At 44.3% G+C, this 21,549-nt stretch overlaps 1 protein-coding gene across 11 annotated transcripts in view; it reads left to right on the top strand.

The window, feature by feature from the left end:
- DGKD (diacylglycerol kinase delta) overlaps positions 1-21,505 on the top strand; it is a 59,602-nt gene extending 38,097 nt beyond the window's left edge. For 10 of the 11 annotated variants that reach the window (XM_039706504.1, XM_039706513.1, XM_039706503.1 and 7 more), the window contains 20 exons: positions 689-828; positions 1,588-1,672; positions 2,222-2,316; positions 2,405-2,504; positions 2,659-2,932; positions 4,768-4,929; positions 5,655-5,783; positions 6,851-6,947; positions 7,232-7,342; positions 8,056-8,152; positions 8,897-9,004; positions 9,587-9,700; positions 10,078-10,212; positions 12,617-12,768; positions 13,532-13,643; positions 13,809-13,901; positions 14,232-14,351; positions 14,686-14,803; positions 16,039-16,169; positions 17,285-21,505. In XM_039706504.1, coding sequence (XP_039562438.1) covers positions 689-828; positions 1,588-1,672; positions 2,222-2,316; positions 2,405-2,504; positions 2,659-2,932; positions 4,768-4,929; positions 5,655-5,783; positions 6,851-6,947; positions 7,232-7,342; positions 8,056-8,152; positions 8,897-9,004; positions 9,587-9,700; positions 10,078-10,212; positions 12,617-12,768; positions 13,532-13,643; positions 13,809-13,901; positions 14,232-14,351; positions 14,686-14,803; positions 16,039-16,169; positions 17,285-17,374 — 2,463 coding nt within the window. In that variant the 3' untranslated portion in view covers positions 17,375-21,505. The remainder of the gene's footprint in view (positions 1-688; positions 829-1,587; positions 1,673-2,221; positions 2,317-2,404; positions 2,505-2,658; positions 2,933-4,767; positions 4,930-5,654; positions 5,784-6,850; positions 6,948-7,231; positions 7,343-8,055; positions 8,153-8,896; positions 9,005-9,586; positions 9,701-10,077; positions 10,213-12,616; positions 12,769-13,531; positions 13,644-13,808; positions 13,902-14,231; positions 14,352-14,685; positions 14,804-16,038; positions 16,170-17,284) is intronic. The other variant, XM_039706505.1, reaches the window with a different exon arrangement.
- Positions 21,506-21,549: the final 44 nt, after the last annotated feature.

Consider the following 21,549-nt stretch of genomic DNA (forward strand, 5'->3'; position numbering starts at 1 on the left):
TGGGCTGAAGAGAACTTTCCCTGGTCGTGCAGATGTCATTTGCCCCAGGACTGAAGCTGCTGAAAGCTTATCATAGCAATGCTCTTGCACTGGTTTTGTGCAAGAAATGAATCCATAATGGATTAATTCTTTATGCCTGTCTCCAATGTTCCTCCACAAGATCCAGCTTTTGGAGTAGCTCTGAGTATATCTATTCTATTGCCAGCAGAGACATGCTCTGAAAGGGCTGTGGTTAGGAAACTTGGGACTTCCACATGGATTATGCTCTGTTTCCTTTAATTCTTGTGGTGTAGTATCTGAGTCTTAGTGACAGGCATAAACTTCACTGGGGTAGAGATATCAGACAGTGTTTTGCCTGGGAACTGTCTGTGCTAATTTTACAGAAACACAATGGCACCACCTGATGGCTAAATATAAACCTCTAGGAGGTTTACTATAGCAAGGTACTCCCTGAGATGGCAGCTGTAAAATGCTCCTCTCTCAATTCACAACCAAAAGTAAAGGAAATTTTTCCTTGATTGTATGCTCTTCTGGCTGTTTTCCCCATCCAGTTAACTTTCTCCCAACCTGGGATTAGCTGTTTCCCAGTGACTGGTGTGTTAAGGAATCAGTCATGTTACTCATGGCTGTTCCTGGCTTGTGTTTCCCCATTTGAATTTCACTTTTGTTTTCCTTTTCTCTAACACAGTGCCAGCTGGGAGTGCTGCCCTTGGGAACAGGGAATGACCTTGCCCGTGTGTTAGGCTGGGGTTCTGCTTGTGATGATGATACCCAGCTCCCGCAGATCCTGGAGAAGCTGGAGAGGGCCAGTACCAAAATGCTGGACAGGTGAGTAACCATCACCAACATCATCTGCTCTTCAGGACTTCTGTGAAGATCTCCTTCCAGGAGAACAGGGCAGTCCTGATTCTGCCAAGCTCCTGGACCTCTTACTAATGCCAAATAACATTTTGTCATTGATACCTTCTCACAAGAGAAAGTGGTGTGGCTTTCCATGCTCTGCTGAAGAACAGTAACAAGTGAAATTATTTGGGTTCCACTGTCCTCTGTTCTGTCCCAGAGTCCTCATCAGTTGAATTTCTGATTTCTTTGTTCTAGTTTGAAACCAAACTTACACTGTAACCTAAGACAGCCTTAAAATCATGACTTTTTTTAAAGCAATTTCTTCTTCGTAAATCTAAACTCATCTTAAACTTGGCTTAGAAATGAAAGCCAAATGCAGAAGTGGATGTTAACCCTTGGTATTGATACCTCCTATACATCTTTGTACATGATATATAAGACTGTCTCATGTCTTTAAAGTTGTATCTTGGTATCTCTTATGTTGAATCAAGCAATGCCAATGGAATTTTTGTGGAGAGGGAAGAAGTAGAGATGTTCCCTGTGCTGTAGAATACTTGTTCATAGCGTCATCTTTCCTCCTTCCCCAGTTCAGCCCTTCTGTATTTCCATTTCCACTCAGTGACTTCTTTATATCATTGATGGCTCCCCAAAGTGCAGTTTGTTCTGCTTTGAGGTTCTGACCTGTTATGTTTGGATAACAGAGGAAACCATCTGCATTGTAGTGACAAGTGTGATTTTCGACAGGTGGAGCATCATGGTGTATGAAACCAAACTCCCTCGCCAGGCCTCCACTTCCACAGTCACTGAAGATTGCACTGAGAATTCAGAGGTACCTCTCAGGAGGGGCAGGGGACTGGAGCACCAGCTTTGGAGCACACGAGATAGGAGGCAGTAGCTGAGCTCCAGTGGGGCAAAGCTGAGCCATGGGTGTAGCCAGAGCTGCAAAGATTCGGGGCTTTAAGTCAGTGAAGTATTGTGGAGAAAGATGGAGGTTGGGTTACCAGAGTCAACAACCATAATGAGGATGAGGAGAAGATACTTTGGAATGGAAAGGAAATTACTGGCTTTTATTTGCTTCATGATGTCAAGTTGTTGAAATAATAGTGGCAAACTGCATAGCAGTCATGAAGACCCCCAGTGCTTTTAGATTTGCAGTTGATCAGAGACTCTTAAGAACTGCTGATGATTTGTAGGTTCAGAATTAGTTTCTTCATCCGATTCAGGTCTTCAGTGAGTAACAGAGCCCTGGACTATGGAACTTTTTCAGGGCAAAAAGAATCTGTAGAGTTATAGGTACTCTTAGAGAAGCCAGGATTTCACAGCATATGTTGTAATGCTGTGAAGCAGCACCCCAGTGTTTCTTTCTGATGGTCAACAGGTGCAGAAGATTCTCTGCTATGAAGATTCTGTGGCTGCTCATTTGTCCAAAATTTTGACTTCTGACCAACACTCAGTGGTGATCTCCTCAGCCAAGTGAGTACTTAGAGGACAACTGCACTAAACTGCACTGTGAAAATGCTGCAACAACCCTTGCATGATTTTGTTTTCCTCCTTTGTCTAGAGTGCTTTGTGAGACAGTAAAGGATTTTGTGGCTCGAGTAGGGAAAGCCTATGAGAAGGCAACAGAAAGCTCAGAGGAGTCAGAGGTCATGGCCAGGAAGGTAAAATTTGAAAAAATGTTGGGGTCTCTACTTCTGAAGTGTAAAACTGCTCTGTTTTCAGAGAACTGGGATAGCAGCAGTTCAGTTAGCACTGAAAGAATGAGCTACACAGGCAACTGTTAGTTCTACTCAAATGTCGTTCTTCTTCATGTAGTGCTCTGTGCTGAAGGAGAAGCTGGACTCACTGCTGAAGACACTGAATGATGAATCTCAAGCGTCTTCCTCTCTGCCCAACCCTCCTCCCACCATTGCAGAGGAGACTGAGGATGGGGATGGCTCAGGCAGTGCTGGTGACTCTTCAAGTGAGCTCTCGGTGGGCTCGGCCTGCACTGCGCGGCCCCAGATATTCCGTCCCCGAGAGCAGCTCATGCTGAGAGCCAACAGCTTGAAAAAAGCCATTCGCCAGATAATAGAGCATGCAGAGAAAGGTAACCTGTTGGGAGTCCTCCTGGTCACTTCCTACAGCCTATTAAGAAGTACAAATTCCCTTTATTCTGGAGGAATATTCTTTATTGAAAGCAGCTTTCCTGAGCTAGCTTCTATTCAGTAACTGGCCATTTAGTTTCAGTCTCATCTCTGCCAAGCCCTCCTTCTGGAAACATTGCTTGGTAAATGAGTCTGAAGTTTAAGGTGTGTTCTCTCCAGCAGGCTGGTTTAGGAAGTTCCTACCCTCCCACACTGTTAATTTGCATTTCCTGCCTGCCCCCACCCATACCGCAATTGTGTCAGTGCAGCTCTTTGTGTGGCCTTGCTGTAAAACAGATCTGAAAATACTTGGGAAGAAGGGATTTTAAGTATTTTAACATTGTTTTAATCTCTTTATAGCAGAGCCTAGGAAAACATTGCTGTAGTACAACTGCAGGAGAGGGCAGGAACTTCTTAAATGAGCTTTGTCGCTGGGAAAAACTTATAATACTGCACTTTGGTGCAAGTCAGTTCTATTCTGATGTTAACTTCTTAGGCAGGTGACCCTCTTCTCCACATCTTGACCCTTGTCTGTCCCCAGGCACACACCCTCAGTGCTCCAAGTTTCTTTTCCTTTGAAAGGCATCAGTCTCCAAGTGTTAGTCATAAAGACGGGGGTTAACTGAGACGAGAGGAAATACTTAACAAATTGTTACTGGGGATGAAAGCATTGAAGTTTTAGATGTAACATCCATGCACACCCAGGTGTGCACTCTGAACAGCTGTGTAGTTAGTTACAAATCATTGTAATGTTGCTTGGATTTCCAGCACTGCAGCATTGTATAACGTTTGCTGGAGGTGAACAGTGGAAGTCCAGCAAAGAGCCTGCTTCTGGTGGAGTAGAAGGCCTTAACCTCACTGCTCCCTCACTTTGCTGCTGCTTACCTTAGGCCAGTTTGATGTTTGTGAAGTCCTATTGGAGCCCAGGCAATTTGCTTAATCCATGCAGAAGTGTTCCTGCTGCACAAATGGGTTGGATTCCTTCATGGGCCGTTCTGATGAACTACAGGGTCAGCACAAGGGAGAGGAAGAGACTGAAAGAAGGGGATGAGCTGTGCAGGCAGTGAGCTGGTAGAGCAGCTGAGGGCATTCAGAGCTGAGCCCTGGCATGGGCTGCTGGGGAGGAAAAGACCTGTTGATTGCTTGCAAAGGAAGTTTTGATTTCTTTAGGCAGCATGCTGGCATTTAAATCTTGTGAGCTTTCAAGCAAACTCCACTTACATTTCAGATGTATTTGTTCAGCTTTTCCAAACTGTTTTTTTCTTCTTCCAGAGCATGCAATCTGATTCTTTCCTCTGGTTGTATTGGTTTTTACCGACTGCTGTTTTCTTCCTTTTTGATTACATGTGTCTGAGTCCCCTTTTCAAGTGCCTTATGTTATTGCACCACTACAGATTAAACAAACAGGAAATTCATTAATCATTTCATGTCTGTCTGGTTAGAATTCCTGGCAGCATCTAAGTGCAAATAAATGGAAGCCCAACACCTCTAGCACAGCTAGCACAGTTTACATCTCAGGATCAAATAGTACCTGTGGCATTAAAAATAGACATTCTATTTAGAGCCTCACTGCTAAAGAGCTCAGCAAAGTAAACAAAGAGGCTAAGCCAGTCTGGTTTCAAAAGCTCTCCAGAGCAGAGCTCAGACAAATGATAAAGGAAAGCTTTGTGTTATTCCTGTTCTTTCCTTTAAGGAATCAGGACATTCAGAGTCCCATCCTGTTGTTATTTACACAAGTGGGAGGTATTCCTTGCCAGGAGAGCTGTGAGGCACTCACCTACTTTGTCTTTTCATGCAGCTGTAGATGAGCAGAACGCCCAGACCCAGGAGCAAGAGGGCTTCCTCCTTAGTCTCTCAGCCTCTGAGGAAGGCAAGGAGCTGAGGAACGAGGATAAAATTCCCATGCAGTCATCACACAGCAGCAGCTATGGAGTGTCCAAGGGGAGGAGCCAGAGGAAAGGTACTGCTCTGGGGCTGCCACCATGCAGATCTTGCCTGTGGATTACAATTCTGCTAGTTATAAAAAGGGCAGGAGGTGTTATGTGTTACCTTCTGTGTTCTGTTCTCAAATTTTTGCATGATTGCTCTTCAGGTCTTGCACATTTCTGTGTTCTAGCCTATGCATTATACACCCCAATTTTTGCTGCATTTCTCATGGCTGGTCCATGATCTTAGCATATGAAGCCTAGGATTCAGAAATTTTCTTTCACCTTAGCCAGTAATCTGGGTTATCTTGGCTTTCAGTGCTTGGACTAGGACAGTCTTGAGCACTTTTCATGTCGTCCTTGGCAGATGACAGAGAACAGCAGCCAGTTTGCTTTAATAACTGTGTTATGTGAGTAATTTGTTAGAAATCCCTGATCACTGCTGATACCTTTGGAACTTCCCTGAGTATTGATTTGGAGCCAAACACCCTATCTGTTGTGCTGCTGGCACCAGCTTTTTCTCATCTCCGTTTCTAATATTTTTCTTGTGGCATTTTGATACTTCAATCTGTGGGGTTTTCCAGCAGCACATATGTGACATCTCTGTCTCCTAATGACTGGTTTTGTCAGTTCTTTGTTTTCTGGGGTCTCATGTGTTTTGCTGTTGAGTGATTCCTAACCCAGTCTGCTGCTTGGCCTGTGTTGGTCTGGATCACAGCACTATGTTTGTCAATAGCCAAGTTTGTGTTGTGTTTTACAGCCTCCAAGTCTCCTTGTGAGAGACTAATAAACAAAGGAAGTTTGTCAGTGGGCAGCTCTGCATCTCTTCCTCCCCAGACAGGAAGCCGGGACAACTTGCCAATGCTGAATACAAAAATCCTCTACCCAAGTAAGTGTAACACGCACCACTTCCCACTGAGGCAGCCAACTGGAGCATGGGTGACTTGCAGCACATGCTGCAGTCTCCATGTGAAAACATGAAACTGTCCTGCCAGATCCACCACTTCCCACTGAGGCAGCCAGCTGGAGCACGGGTGACTGCAGCACATGCTGCAGTCTCCATGTGAAAACATGAAACTGTCCTGCCAGATGCCCTTTTGTGCAAGGTCAACCATGAGAGAAGTCCCTTTGTGGATAACTGCAAGTGGAGGCTTGGAATGAGCTGTAGTAGTTTCCAGTTTGTAGCTAAGACCTAGACACAGATTTTTTCTTAATGCCATGAAGTGGCAGAATTTAGATGCCAATTGCAAGGAGATACTTATCTCTAAGTAAGCGTGAGGAGGGGGAAATCATGCTGTTGAGAAAGGTTTCTGAAGAATGGCAACCATAGATTGGAAGCAGCAGTTCCTTTATGTGAAGGCTGAAGTGACTGGAAGTGCACTTCCAGCACTTCCAGACCCAGCAGAATTCCCACCTGCCACATGATGTGCAGCAGCTTCTCCCTGTTACTGTAGCAATATCTTTCCATCTCTTTGCTCAAATTAATTGTTCAAATTGCTCCTTCTGGAAGCAGGTTCCTTTTTCTCTGACAAACCTACTATTTGTGGGTCACCAGTTAATAATTTAAGAAGCAGGAGACAGTAATTCTTGAACAACTTGGATCATAGCTTCAGTCCTGCTCCTTTCTCTCTGTTCACTGTATCATGGATATTGCTTGTCTCATCCTGGAACAAAAAAGCTGCTGCAGAGAGAACTCCTGTTTCTCTTCTCCATGTTTCTGTACAACTGTGCTGCTAGTACACTGTCAGTCAGAAATCCTCCAGGCAGCCCTAGAAACCCTTCTCCTTGTCAAAAGAGCTAACCTCTGCAGTGAAAGAAAGCACTAATGCTGTTTGATTTCTTCATGAATGACAGGGAAAAATGTATCAACTCTTGTGATCTTGTCTTTGAGATTGAAGTTACTGGTTTTCTGCTTACTATTAGTCATGCTCTTCTCCGTGGTCAATTTTCCTACAGATATCCGTGCTGGCATGTCAGGTTCTTTGCCTGGAAGCTCTGTCATCAGCCGATTGTTGATCCATGCTGATCCCTTTAACTCTGAGCCTGAAAATCTGTGAGTATGCTCAGGAGCTGGAAGGGAGGGAGTGGCTGTTTGCAAATGGACCTCAGCAGAGAGGGGGATTTGTCCGTGGACCAAAGTAATGGACTCCGGTAGCCTGGAGTTACATAAATGGATCCATATGCTGGATTTTAGAGCTTAAGGATCAGCTTATGGAGTTACACACATCTGACACAGCTGGGCCTGGTGGTCATTTCCAATCTGAATGATTCTGTGTGAGATACACACCAAATGGTGCCGAGACTTATGAGTGGAAGTTTTGTTCTTCTGTTTGGCAGTGAATGTTACACTGAGAAGTGTGTCATGAATAATTACTTTGGAATTGGACTGGATGCTAAGATTTCTTTGGACTTCAACAACAAGCGTGATGAGCACCCAGAGAAATGCAGGTGAGTTTAGATCAAACCTTTGGATTGATGCCAGAAGTGACTGAACCACTTCATGCTTCTGTGTGGTTTTGAAGCTGATTATGTACACTGTGCTGAATAGGTGTATTGTCTATATAATGCTCCTTCAAGGCTTAAAATCATAATAGAAGAGATAAATTACTGATTTGTTATGCTATGAGGTATTTTAACTGCTACATTGGTGCAGCATTGGTTCTGTTTATGTCATCTGACAGATTTTTCTTCTGGGCTTGCTATTTAGCTATGAGAGAAGCACATCTCAATTCTAAATGCAGCAGAGGCTGGTTTTGACATTGATACTGACTCAATACAAACCACAGGTTTGGCCTTTTGAATACCTGTCTGAGCAACAGATGCTTTGTGTAGCCTGGGATTGGATATATTTGCTGTATATGAGCTAATACAGCCAAGCACTGTTGATGTCCTGGTGTGTGAGATGGACAAGTTCTGTGCCAGGGCAGTCTGTGTATGTTTCTGGTAGTGTCTGTTACTCATGCTTCATTCCTACCTGACATTTATTTAAAGGGAAGTAGTTTCCTAGCAGTGACCACTTGGAGCAATTGATCCTTTTGCAAGCAGAGCACCTTTGTGGTTTAGGATGTAGCAGGTACCATTTCAGTGTGAAGGTTTTATTCCTTCTTAGTGAAAGGGTAAATGTCTGTGCTGACTTCTTCTCATTTTGTTTGCCCCCTTAGAAGTCGTACTAAGAACATGATGTGGTATGGAGTATTGGGGACCAAGGAGCTGCTGCACAGAACATATAAAAACCTGGAGCAGAAGGTCTTGCTGGAGGTGAGGAATTAGCATGTTCTTCTGTTCTTGAGATTGGGATGCCTAATTCCATCTCCTTCAGGCACTGTGATTTTTGGCCTGGTGATTTGGCTTGGTGATATTTGCCTGCCTGAAACAATGGCTATGTGTCACCCTGAAGTAACTAAAAGTGGCTTTTCCTGGTTCTGGACTATAACTTGTATTCTAAGCCCATAAGGGAAGAAGTATCATCCTGGAAAGTATTTGCTGTTCCCAGTGCAGTGTTCAGCATGGGTAAGATTGTTATGTTCCATGTGGTATCTCATATGAACATTTTAGATGGTGAGTGCAGTGGAAAGCTCTGAATTTAACTGTGCTATAATGTGTATCCAACTGGAAAATAAATATTTTTGTATAGGTCATGTACAGCATAAACAGGTAACTTGCAGGAGAAGACTCTCATCACATGGCTGTTTCAGGAGTTTTATTCCACTTTCTTGAGAAATAAATCAAGAGGCTTTGCCAAACCTCTCAGGTGTGCCCTGTTTCTGTTAGAGGAAAAGAACCAGAAGTATCTCTCTAAAATCCATCTCTGCCAGAAGATGTGTGGCTCATGAGGCTTGAGTGGATACCTTCTACTCTTCTAGGCCAAGAATGAACAGGAAGAAACCCAAATTAATGTATTACTAAGATGGTGCTGGCTGTTTTCTGTTCACAGAGCATGTGCTCTGGCAGGAGGGTTTCTCTCCTGCTGGGCTGAGTAGTGTTGCCTTCATTTCTGTGCAGTGCGATGGGAGGCCAATTCCTCTGCCCAGTCTCCAGGGCATTGCTGTACTCAACATTCCCAGCTATGCAGGAGGCACCAACTTCTGGGGGGGAACTAAGGAGGATGATGTGAGTATTCTCTTAAGACCATACAGGAAATGTTTCTACTTACTGTTACTTTTGAGGTCACAGCCTCTGAAAATAGTGCTTGGAAGAAGAGGGCAGGGGACCTGTCTGCATGCACTTTCTGTTGGATGTGGCTGAGATACTGAAATCCAGCCTTGAGCAGCTTTCATACCCAAGTAGTCTGTAAGGATTCAGAAGAAACATCACCAGAGCATTTGGACTTGCAGGAAGTTCTTTAGGTTGACCTTGTCCCCACAGAGAAGTAAAGCCCCTTGACAGCAAAGCCAGCTAGATTCACTCAGAAATGTTTTTTTTTATATTTTTTGGAGTGCCTACTCTCAAAAGAATAATTAATGCCTTGTGACCTACAGCCTTCATGTCTGAATTGTACTTTAGCCATTGGAAGCCTCCGTTTTCTCACTCCTAGCTCATTCCAGATCTTCACCTTCTAGCCTTGTTGTTAATTTTATACAGATTAAAGAGCACAATTAAAAGCCAACCCCCAAGTCAGCACCAATAGGGGGTAAAGGAAACGTCTTTGAGAGCTGTGCCTCAGCCAGATTCTCTTTCCCTTGTATGTGGCAGACATTTACAGCCCCTTCCTTCGATGACAAGATTTTGGAGGTGGTAGCTGTGTTTGGTAGCATGCAGATGGCAGTGTCACGTGTGATAAACCTACAGCATCACCGGATTGCACAGGTATCAGCTGCTTTTGTGAGCTCTTCCTGCCTGCCCCCTCTCTTTGTAAACCCCTTCTTTCTGCTCTCTCTGGTCCATGGAAAGAGCATCCACCAGAGGTGGAAATGGACATGCTCAGGGACAATTTGAGTATGGAATTGTTTGCTAGCATTCATTTTAGTGGGAGTTAGACCAACAACTCAACTACAGATTAGTCCAAAGAAAAGCAGGTGTTCCCTGCTGCTCAAGGGTGAGGTGTGTCCTGCTGCCTAGACATGTGTGCCTCAAGTAGCACCAAAGCTAAGCACCTGGGGAGGGGCTTTGGAATGACACAGAATGGCTTATGCTTTTGGAAAATCAGCATTTTAGAGCTTTTCTGACCCAGTCACTCCTTGCAGTGCCGGACAGTAAAGATAGCAATCCTTGGAGAAGAGGGAGTTCCCGTGCAAGTGGATGGAGAAGCCTGGATCCAGCCTCCAGGTTACATTTGGATTGTTCATAAGAACAGGGCACAGACCCTCACCCGAGACAGGGTAAGAGCATCCTGAACTGCCTGTGCAGTACACATGTGTTTCGATGTCACATATTTGTGGAGAACATGGAAAGGGCCACACCTGCACATTATCTTTGTGAATGCAAGAATAATATTTTATTACACACCGTAAACCTTTTGGGAAAGAATGTGATTAAACTTGCATTCACTACTTGGGAAATGGCATAAAATAAGGTTGTTTATACAAGCTTATTTTACTTCCTTTTCTAGGTGTCTTGTAACAGTGTTTCTTAACATGCTTGCATGCTGTTTTTTCCACAGGATGCCTGCCGTGCCATGTGCTGTGGATTGTCTAGATTCAGACGGTCAATGTTTTAATTTGTCATTATTGTTCAGTATCTGGCTTCATTGACCATGTAAAACACTGTCTTATGTCTTGTTCAGAAGTGTGTGTCGGTCTCATCTCCTAATTTTCAAATATATCTGATGAGTACCAGCAGATAAGGAAGCCTCCTTGCTCTTTTGCTGTATGATTGAGCAGTGGTCAGACAAAGGAAAGGATAAAGACTCTGCTGTGGCCCAGACAGATTTTGAGTCCTCCCAACCCTTTGACTGTCCATGCATAAACAGTTCAGTTGAGAGCAGCTCTTCATACTTTCCAGCATAACACCCCTTTACCCAGCTTCCAGAGCAAATCAAAGTCCTCTGCAAAGGGACTCACCTGCTGAATCACAAGAAGGAGGAGTACAACAAAGGGAAAAAGGGAAAGCAGCCTGATACAGGCCTGAGGCACATTGCCTGGCAAGGGTGTTACAAAGATGATAGTATGAGAGGAAAGCAAAGGTGGGCATACAAAGCCCCTGTCATGGTAGGACAGGGCGCCAGAGACCTCTTAACTGGGAGAGCAGTGGGTGTTGACCATAGAACCACAGAATGGTTTGGTTTGGAAGAGACTTTAAAGGTCATCTAGTCCAGGCCCCTGCCTTGGGGAGGGACACCTTCCACTAGACCAGGTTGCTTAAAGCCCCATCCAGCCTGTGGTCTAAATGTTGCCAGAGATGGGACATCCACCACTTCTCCGGGCAACCTGTGCCAGTATTTCATCCCCCTCATCGTATAAAATCCTTCTTTGTATCTTGCTGAATCTGTCCTCTTTTGAGTTCAAAGAGTGTCCTGTCAGCTCTGATGTGAATGTTGTGGAGAGGAGACAGGAATAGTGCACACAGTCTTTTGTGAAGGGTGAGAGAGCCTCTGCAGCATCACACTGACACTTGGAGGGAGAGTGACTGAAGGAGATAGCACAGAGAGCAAGAGAGAACAGGATTGCTGCTGTAAAGGTAAAGGGAGGGAAAAAAGGAGAGGCAACCTATGTGTGGGCATGGTGGGAAAGGTGACATGAAGCTCAAGAGATAGAGAGGACAAGGTAGTCCCTTGTGAGTGTGCTATGAGTTGGGCCTTCCTAATTGCCTACAAACTTGCTCTTGCAGTCATGGGATTGCCATTGAGGAAGAGGTTCCAGTTTTGCAGTTGCACACTCAATTTTTCTCAATTTATCCTTGTTTTTCCTGCTGTCCTTTTAAAGACCTTTAAAAGGTCTTGCATGCCCCTTCTTTCACAGAGCAAACCTGTCCTATTTAGTTGAAGTGGACTTCATGCATATGACCCTGTACCATTGGTAACATTTTTCAAATGTGATTTGGGATATATAGTTTCCTGAACTGAAGATGGAAAAACTCAAATTCCCTTATTTGTTTGGCCTCATCTGGACCACTAAAGAGTCATCAGCAAGAGTGAGATCAGCAGGTAGCTTGCACTGAGCTGACAGAGCCTGGTTTTCCAGTATCAGGGGCAGTAGGGGAAGGGAGTGCTTTACCAGCAGGGCTCCTTAATTTTAATTCTCACCTTATTCAATATCAATCCTTCTACACTGGATCTGTTTTGCTTCTTCCCACACCACTACCTGCTGTCCCCAGGAATATCAGTAAGGTTTCAAATGTGTCAGGTCCTAGCTCTGAGTTCAAATGCTTGGCCCACCAGTTCCTAGGGAAGCCAAATTTACTTCCAGAGAAGGAGGAGCCTTGAACATTTTTAATTTCATGCTCTGAAGTGTCACAGTAATACTGAGGTGTAAGGGTGATACAGCTGCTCAAAGAAAAGGCTGCTACCAGTAGGGAATTGTTGGATTTTCTTTAGTCTGGCCCTCAGAACTGCCCAGTAATTTTGACTAAAACTATGCTTAAGCAGAAATTCAGCCGGGCAAGCATGTAGTATGGAAAACTTTATCCCAGCCAGCTATTTAGCAAAGTTATAAGCAACTTAACTGCTGGGCCCTGCAGTGGAAAGTGTCTGTACCAGATCTATATGATTTACAGGCATAGGCACATTAACTGAGTTTTTATAGGAGTTTTACAAGGTACCTTATCATTCGCTTGCTGTGTTTTTAGGCATTTGAGAGCACCCTGAAGTCTTGGGAGGACAAACAGAAGTGTGAGTTGTCACGACCCTCCTCTTTCTCTCTGCAACCAGAGATCATGTCTGAAGAAGAATCCACCCAGATCATCCAGTTTGGTCAAGCTGCAGGTGCTCTGATCCACAGGTGACTCAACTTGCTTTTGGTGAATAGAGCCTCCTTTAGTGCCTAAAATTCTTGTCCTGCTTCCTGTTTCTGGAGGTGTTCCTGTTCAATTTTACCTGCTACATTGCTGGTCCATGTCACTGAGAGTAGCATCATTTATTGTTCAGTGTCCCAGCTAAACAAGGACTAAAGCTGAATAAGCTTTCTTAGGCCATTTTGAACAAAATATGTTACTTTCATGAGCAAACATGGATCCTTTAATCCTGAAAGAACCTGTTGCCTTTGAATATAAAGTAGTTTTTTCAGAAAAGAAACAAAAGCCTCTCAAGAAGCTCAGATGACAGCCTGGGTTGTTGTAACCCTGACGCCTAGCAGAAATTTTTGTACAGTGCCCAGAATGTATGCTTACCTGCTCATCCTTTAGTCAGGCATTCTGTTGGGCTTCTGAGAGAAAGTTCCCAGAGTCATTAGAGAAGGTTGCTGTAAGTGCAGCTGCCTTTCACATCACTCTGGTCATACTAAAATGTCTGGGTTGTATTTCAAACTGATCCAAGTTTGTGTGCAGAACTGAACATGTTGTGCCTGTGAGAGAGCTGCATTTCCTTGCCTGTGCATGCTCAGTGTGGCAGGAGAACTGTGCTGCTTTGCCAGAAGCTGTGCCCCTGCCATGATCTCAGCTCATCACTTGGATGGGTGTTTAAATGGGATATCCAGTCAGGAGAGATCTCCTGATTTGAACATTTGCAATCTGATATGCTGATGCAATCTGTAATTCTCTCTTTAGCATTCGGGAAATAGCTCAATCCTATCAGGACATGGAACAGGAGCTTGCCCATGCTGTCAATGCCAGCTCCAAGTCTATGGACAAAGTCTACGCTAAATCCAAGTCTACAGAGGTACTGCACTCACTTGGCATCTCCCATTTTGTCCTTGCTCCAGAGCTCATGGTTTTCCATTCTAGCTGACCAAAAGTAGGCTTGCTAGTCTAAGACTTCTTCCTTTTGACTGCTCACACCTGTGCACTTCTAAGCTTAACTTGTACATTAATTGCTTCCCTGCAGGGTCTGAACTGCAGCCTTGTTGTAGAGATGGTGAATAATGTCAAAGCCCTGCACAATGAGACAGAGCTGCTGCTGGCAGGCAAGATGGCACTGGTAAGGAACACAAAGCAGGAGGGAAAAGCAGCCTCACTTTCTCTCCTCCTATTGCCTTGGCCTAGCATTTTGCTGGTCTTGGACTCTCTAGGTCAGTTTAGATGTTATCATCCAGGAATCATTTGCTACAGAAAATTTTGCTACACGGGTGTGCTGTGAAGCTTAGAGCTCAGAAAATATAAGAATTGTTAACTTGGTCTTGGCAGAGTATCTGTTCTGCACTTCCTTTCAAAGGAACTGCTTTGTTAGCTACGAATTTCAAGGCAAGGGTCTGGCTGTGTGTTTTACCATGAGGCTTTTAACTCTGCCTTTCTTCTATTCCTGATCCAGCAATTAGATCCTCCACAGAAGGAGCAGCTCCAGGCAGCCCTGGCAGACATGGACCTCCAGCTGAGGAAACTGGCAGACATCCCTTGGCTGTGGCAGCTTATGGAGCCCTGTGATGAAGAGGTGAGAAGGACCAAGGCTATTTTTCCCTAGCTGTTCTCTTTTTCCCTAGTTGGCTCTGTGTGTTTGACTTCCTGTTATATGACTGATGTGAGAAAAAATTATTAAGAAAGAAACTTGACTCCCTAGGACTAAAGAAAGTAATTTTCTGCCAAGGTCCCTTGCCTAACATGGGATCAACTTTCTCTGCTTCCTTTTCTGTCTTGATCAAAATGAGTTTAGGATTTTTTTTCCCCTTTCTTTTCAAGATCAAGGAGCTGAGCTTGACAGTGCTTGTTGCTCTTAGTCCATTACAATCAGTTTATATGTGCTTGATTTTGCTTTTCTGTTCCTGCAGAACCAGATGCTGGATTATTCTAAACGCAGCCGCAGTGGCAAATTCCGCCTGGTGACCAAGTTTAAAAAGGAGAAGAACAACAAAAATAAGGAGACTCTCAGTAGCATGGGATTGCCGGGTACCCAGTCTGCTCATTCATTGTGTCTTTTTGTCACATCAGTATGGTCACACCACTACCTGTTCTCAGTCTGTTTCCTCACACATCCTCTCCTGTTTCACCTGCGTCTGCCTCTTCTTGCAGGTCTAGTCAATCTTTTCACGTGGCAAATAGCTTATTGCTCCCTTCTGAGTCATGGTCCCCCTGTACCATGCCAACATTCCTGAGCAGGAACAGGAGGTACCCTCTGAAGAATTCTTCCCTACACTGTACAGATTTTCGTGGATATTTCAGAGGGTGCTTAGGGAAGTGAATTTGAGGATTTTGGCATTTTAAGTATAAGAATGACTGTGGGGCCCAAGTCCGCGTAACTCCAGTCTTTTCACTGCTTATTCTCTGTGATACAGTAAATGATATTTTTCTCATTGATTCAACTTCAGGCTTTAATCAAGTTTCATGTGTAATTGGCTGGGAATCAGCATCACCACAGGTGTTCCCTGACCTTTAATCCTATTGGTCAGTAGATAAAAACTTGCCATGAATCAACAAATTGCCATTCAAGACATTTTCTCTCTAAATTGGTCTAGTTGATTTGTGGTTTATGCTCTCCTTATGAAGGCTTTCTTCCAAAATTGAGAAGTATGACCTGTTCTGTTGGCTCTTGGGTCCTGTCCTCTGCCATGGAGTTGTGGGTACAGTCTCCTGTCTGACAGGCTGGTGTTCATTCACTGCCTCCCAAAACTTGGAAATTTATTATTCTCTTATTTAGAGACTGCAAGAAGGTGGAAGTCTAAACTCTTTGTCTCTCCCTCAGACAAGGGAGAGAGAGGTTGCCATTTTGTTTCCTGAATGCAATTAGTTGTATATAACAATGTGCAAATAAGTGCTGTGATTCTCCATCATATATTTTATGAATCTGTTGTTCTGTACACAGAATTTACACAATGTATTTACTCTTCTTAAACATGGGAGTAAACTTGAAAAAAGTTATCCCTGTCAAAAATATGCCATCTCGTCAAAACAAATATGCACTTCCTCCTGGCTGTACTGCAGCAGGCTCTTCTTAAGAGAACTTCTCTTACCTTTTTTTGCCCTTCCTCCTTCATTTGAGATTGAAGGTTGTGCTGCCCTCCCCTTAGAGGCTGTGTTCCTGCTTACCCTCCTCCTCTGGCGCTGAGTGCTGTGGTGTCCTCATCTCTCCCTGTCTCCTGGGGTTCTGGGTACTCAATGCACTCCTGCTTTTCCATCTCTAACAGTTCACCTCTGGGGAACGGAGGAGGTTGCGGCGTGGCTTGAGCACCTCAGTCTTTGTGAGTATAAGGATATCTTCATCCGCCATGACGTCCGGGGCTCTGAGCTCCTGCACCTTGAACGGAGGGACCTCAAGGTACTTTCACGGTCGGCTCATGAGAAATAGCCAGCTGCATCTGCATGACCTCCTGTGCTGAATGTGCTTGGAAGTGGGCTGCCCGCTGTTCATTCCAGGTGCCTTGGCAAGATGAACAGGTTCACTACAGCCTCGTTTTTATTTTCTCACCGTTTTGGGTCACCTGGTTTTTAAGAGCAGGGAGGTAGAAGAGCTGGTTGAGGGACCAGCTGTTCCGTTCTGCCACAGCTTCCTGGAGATGTGATGCAGTCCAGCACACAGATTGCCAATAGTGTGCTAGAGAGTCTCTGACTTAAATAATGGAAGTTTTTCTCAGCTACTGTACCATCTTTGCAGAAGGTGCTGTAATTGGGAACATTTGGTTCTTACTGTGCAGTGACTGGACAAATGGATCATCACGCTTCTTTGTTACAAGAAAAAATGATTGTGCACTTTGATGAGGCTTATGGATGGAGAGAATCTTTTTTAAGAGGGCTTAGTAGTCACATTGCACAACTTTTTGTCTCCTCACCAGGAGACGTTGTTTCTACTGAGAGAAATTGAAAGTGGTGGCTCTTTGCATGTGCAAGAGACTTGTGTCATCATTCTGGTGACTTGCATAGAGCAGGAAAACACAAGTTTTTTTGAAGTAGTGGCATTTGTTCGATGCCCCTTGAACCTTTATTTATAATTTTTACCATCTTCCCATGGTGGGGTTTGCTGTAACCTGTGTAACTGACCCCTGTGCATGTCATCCACCTACAGCCTGTGTTTGTTGCATGGTACCCAGCTATCAGATGTGACTGGTTAGTTCCTCTTGCATGTTTTGGCTTCTAGATTGGTCCTTGACATCTGTGTGCTCTTTCTGTTCTCACAGCCTTTGACAGCCAAAACAATTTGTGTTTCTGGCTAACAGTCTGCAGTTGTTTCTGTGCATTGCTCTGTGCCCACTCTGCATTCCTTAGTAGCTTTTTGACATGTGGTTTGAGGTTCCGTATATAACACTTAGGTTTGGATTTTTTCTGGTTGGTTTCCTCCTCTCTTTGTAACTGGCTGACTAGTTTGTAACAGCTGCTTGGCCACCTGGAGTTTCCTTCTGCCTTTCTCTTAGTGTAAGGTTTTCTTTTTTCTTCCAGGACCTGGGTGTGACCAAAGTGGGTCACATGAAGAGGATACTGCACGGGATCAAGGAGCTGAGCCGGAGTACTCCTGCCAGCGAGGCTTAGCCTCTGTTTTCACAGCCTGTGTCTACCATTCTCCCTAACTGCACAGCAGTCACCTCACAAAGCAGATGTGCTCACAACTGTCTCTGCTGAACAGCCAAATTTTAGCTGTTCAGAGCTCATATCAACCAAGCATGGTGCTACTTTTTTCCTGTGGGGTATGGCTGCATCCTTTGGAGAGGCACTTCCTCTGCGGTTGGCAGAGCCTCCTGGAGAGAACTCACTCACTGTTTGAAGAGCCATGTCCTGTGTCGTGGGAAGTTCTGGTTCCAGGGACAGTGCAGGACTCCTGAGAACTGCAACACAGATACCTTTACTGGATAACTTCATCACAGTAGAATCATTCAGGGCAAAAGATATATTGGCCAGTCTTAATTCAGGAGCATCTGACAGTCTTTTCAGACCCAAAAGTTTCCTGCTCATCCATGTGTCACACCTGTATTTAGCATATTTAAGTGGGACAAAACCTCTCCTTTGATCTTACTATTCCCTTTTTAATGCATCTGTAGTTGTGTGTAATTTGCATCTGAAATTCAAAGCCAGTGCAGACCTCTTCCAATGAATATCAAGTGATTCTCATTCACTCATGCTTTTGCAACAAACAGTGCATGTGCTTCAGACAGGGTTTGCACCAGCTGGCAGGACCTTCTGCTGGGCCTGCTCTCCTCTACCAGCCAGGGGCAATGGTACAACCTTTAGGTTTTCACAAAAAATGTGGTGCTAGTCATCACAGACAATTGTTCAGAAATTCCTGGCAGTAAGAAAAGAAAATCTGGAAAGCCAAATGGTTACAGGAGATCAGCTCTGACATTCCTTCTTCTGAATTCATCTTTGGGAGACCAGATAAAAGGGAGAGGAAAGCTAATGAGCTGTTTGTGCTGCACAAGAAGGGTGGTACAGGACAGCTTGCTTCATCTTGGGGGAGGGAGCAGCATGACTGGCAATGGCCAGGTGTAGCTCCCTACCTGTTTGGTACCACTTCTGTGGCCACAAACACGAGAGCTGTTTCCTTCAGCTTGCAGTGTAGAAAACTATTTCTGTCACAAAATATGCAATTTAAGTCTAGTACTTGTATCTTTTCACCTGTCTAGGTTTCAGTAGCTTTTCCACCTTGCTTCTCTTTCTTGCTGCCTTGCTCCTTCACTCCAGGGTGATACAAAAGATTAGAGTAGCTCAGTTCTCCTGGGCTGTACTCCTAAAAAGTTCCTTATGCTGTCAAACACTGGGGCTCCTGTAAGAGCACTGAGAGGAGGAGGATTGTTACCAAGCAAATGAGCATTATAATGAAAACTGGAATATGTTGATAAATTGCTTTTGGTACCAGCAACAGTGGAGCATGGAAAAATTAGTGCCTCTGAATCAGAGTTTCTAGATGGCTGACCTCAGTTGGGTGGCTGTTAAAGCCCAGGACCAGCATGCGTAGTTATATCACCATGTTTGTCACTGCAAAGGGAATTTGGCAACAGTCAGTGCTGTAAAACTTGAGAGACAGCAGAAATTATTAATTACTCTGTCATTTTCTCTGTATGTATTTAATTTTTTTTTATTATTACAGAGTGGCACCTGTCTGACTATGGCTGCAGACAGAAAAGCCTGTATACACAGTGGCATAAAAGATTATTTGCTGAGGACATAATTATTTTTTTACTTGTAAGGATTTTTATCAAATTGATATCACTTCTCTAGTCTAATAACAATCAGTCAAGTTAGCAAGTAAAGATTTGTCAGCTTATAAAGGCTCTGGGCTGATTTTGTTTCAGCTGGGCAAACTCCATTGGATTCCCTAGTATTTCACCAAGGGTTATTCTGACTCTGCCTGTCTGTTCTAACCAGACACATTCACCCATGTGTCTCCTCTCAGCCTGGCAAGTGACAGGGTTTGTGTTAAAACTCATGAGAAGGTAAAAGAAGAGTAAAAGTGCTTGATCCAGTTAGAAACACAGTATAAATACTGTGGGGCCTGAGCAGGAAATATGTCCAGCCTTGCCCTGAATGTATTTCTTCTATGTGTATGTTGGCAGTTGCTTCCATAGCTGTATTTATTATTTATCAGTACAGACTCCCTCTAACCATATTAAATTCCTGAAGAATCAGATAAGAATTGCAAGCATAGTGTATTGTCCCACTTGCTTGTTGAGGCATAGAGCAGCATCTGGATGAAAATGAGGAGAAGTCTCTTCAGGAGAGCCCCAGGATGCAGCCATCCCCAGTGGTGGTGTGCAGTGACCTCACAGTGTGTGCATCCCACTGTCTGTCCCAGAACTGTGCGTGGCTGGGACATCCATGTGCCTTCCCAGGAGAGTGCAGCAGGGGGTGAGGCAGGTGATCACTCTGGAGAACAGGTGAGATCTGTGTTTGTTCCTATATGCAGTGAAGGAGCTGTTCTGTGGACTTTCCCCAGCAGCCTCATGGTTAAAGATGCATAAACAATAAGCTCTTGCCTTGCATAATTCTTGAGGGATTAAATTCTTGCTTTCATAGAAACAGCTCCTCTCTGCTCTTCCTGCCCAGAGCAACAGAAGAATCCAAAGAGTTTTTACATTCAGGTGTGTTCCTTAGTTCATGCCATATCTATCAAGATCTGATAGCCACTAGCCATTTGCATGAGTGATGAGGCCTGAACAGATGCATCTTCATTTCTTTTGCTTTTCTGATCTGCGTGTCAAAGCCTTCAGATCCTTTTTGTGCACGTGCATATCAATGGGTTGACAGCCACTGTATTCCTGCCTTACTTAGCTGAGGCAGGAAGGGAGTTCTTCCTTCTTCTAAGACCTAGAAAATGGGATCCACATTTAACCTGAGTGCCTTTGGATATTTATTAAGGTTTAGATCTAGGAAACCCCAAAGGGTTGTAGTTCTGTGTGTCTCACTGGGAACAGTGCAGATTTTTGTTGGTGAGATTTTTGTGAAGAGATGAAGACAGTTTGTGTTGAACGTCAGTGAGCTCTATCTGCAAAGCAGGGAGCCAGGTAGAACTCCTGGCCTATTCTGAGTTTTTCTTCTGACATCTGATAATTTTTTGTGGGAGAAAAACTCAGGAAAGACAGTTAGTAAAAAATGCTGCTTTGCCAAAAAGAGACTGTCCAGCAGTCTCAGGAGCACCAGCCTGGGAGAAGCTAGAACTGCACATATCACACAGGTGTTTAGTCCCTGAAGAAATGCAACTCCTGTGAAAGCCATGTGGCACCTTCTGTTCACACCCCTCACCCCTGGCAGTGGCTGCAGTGAGCTGGGCATGGGGTTTCTTCTGCTTGGAAGAGGCTTCAGTCCATTCTCTCACATTCTGGCAACATCCTGGATATTTAATGGCAGATTTTGGAATGATGGCTGGGGCTAAGTGAGATTGTGTGCAGTGGAGACTGGAGGGGAGGCTTGGCTGTTTGCAGTGCCCTGCCTCGGGAGGGCTGGTACAGCCTCTCTTTTGTACCTTGTGGGATGTTGGCAGGAGCCAGCACAGTGGCCAAGGGGAGCTGTGCCACTGGGTGCCTGGAGGTGCTGGCCTGGCACCTGGGAGCCTCCAGCTCTGCTGAGGCCTTCAGTGCCAGTGCTATGTCTGCTTCTGCACCCAAATTGTATGGAAAGCTTCAATCATTGTTGTAGTGTTATTTAAAAATGTGCATAATAGCGATGTGATTTATAAAACAGACTGTTTACAAGACATATTTTGTATCTTAAGATGTGTGTACTGTAAAAAAAAAGGAAAGTATGAAAAATGATGTTTTTCTACAACTGTCAGCAGTGACTGCATGTCTATATCATTGTCCACCAAACTGTTGTTCCTCAGGGGTCTCCCCACCATTCCTGCGATCCTGTCAAAAGCATTGGGAAGCAAGTGAATCCCTGTACAGTCTTGGGAAGAAGGTTTTGTGCCTTAAGAATGGGACCTGCTTCCCTCCTATTTATTTTGTTAATTTATACAGTGATTACCATGGAAATGTCTCTTGGGGTTTTTTTTTTTGTACATAGTTTACTTGTTGTAAATATGTTTTTCTTGTATATAAAGTAAACATGTTTCTGAGCTTCCAGTAAGGATTTTCTGTTGCTGGTTTTGTTGTGAGAGGGCTGCTGTGCCCATCAGGTGGGAACCAGCTAATAAAAACCTGTGCTGTGATGAAATGGCTTTATCCTGGCTTACATCAGAAGTGCAGAGCTTTTCCTTAGAGGAGTGAAATGGTAAA

The sequence above is a fragment of the Passer montanus genome, unplaced genomic scaffold (genome assembly GCF_014805655.1).
Source record: "Passer montanus isolate IOZ18808 unplaced genomic scaffold, ASM1480565v1 scaffold193, whole genome shotgun sequence".
Lineage (NCBI taxonomy): Eukaryota > Metazoa > Chordata > Aves > Passeriformes > Passeridae > Passer > Passer montanus.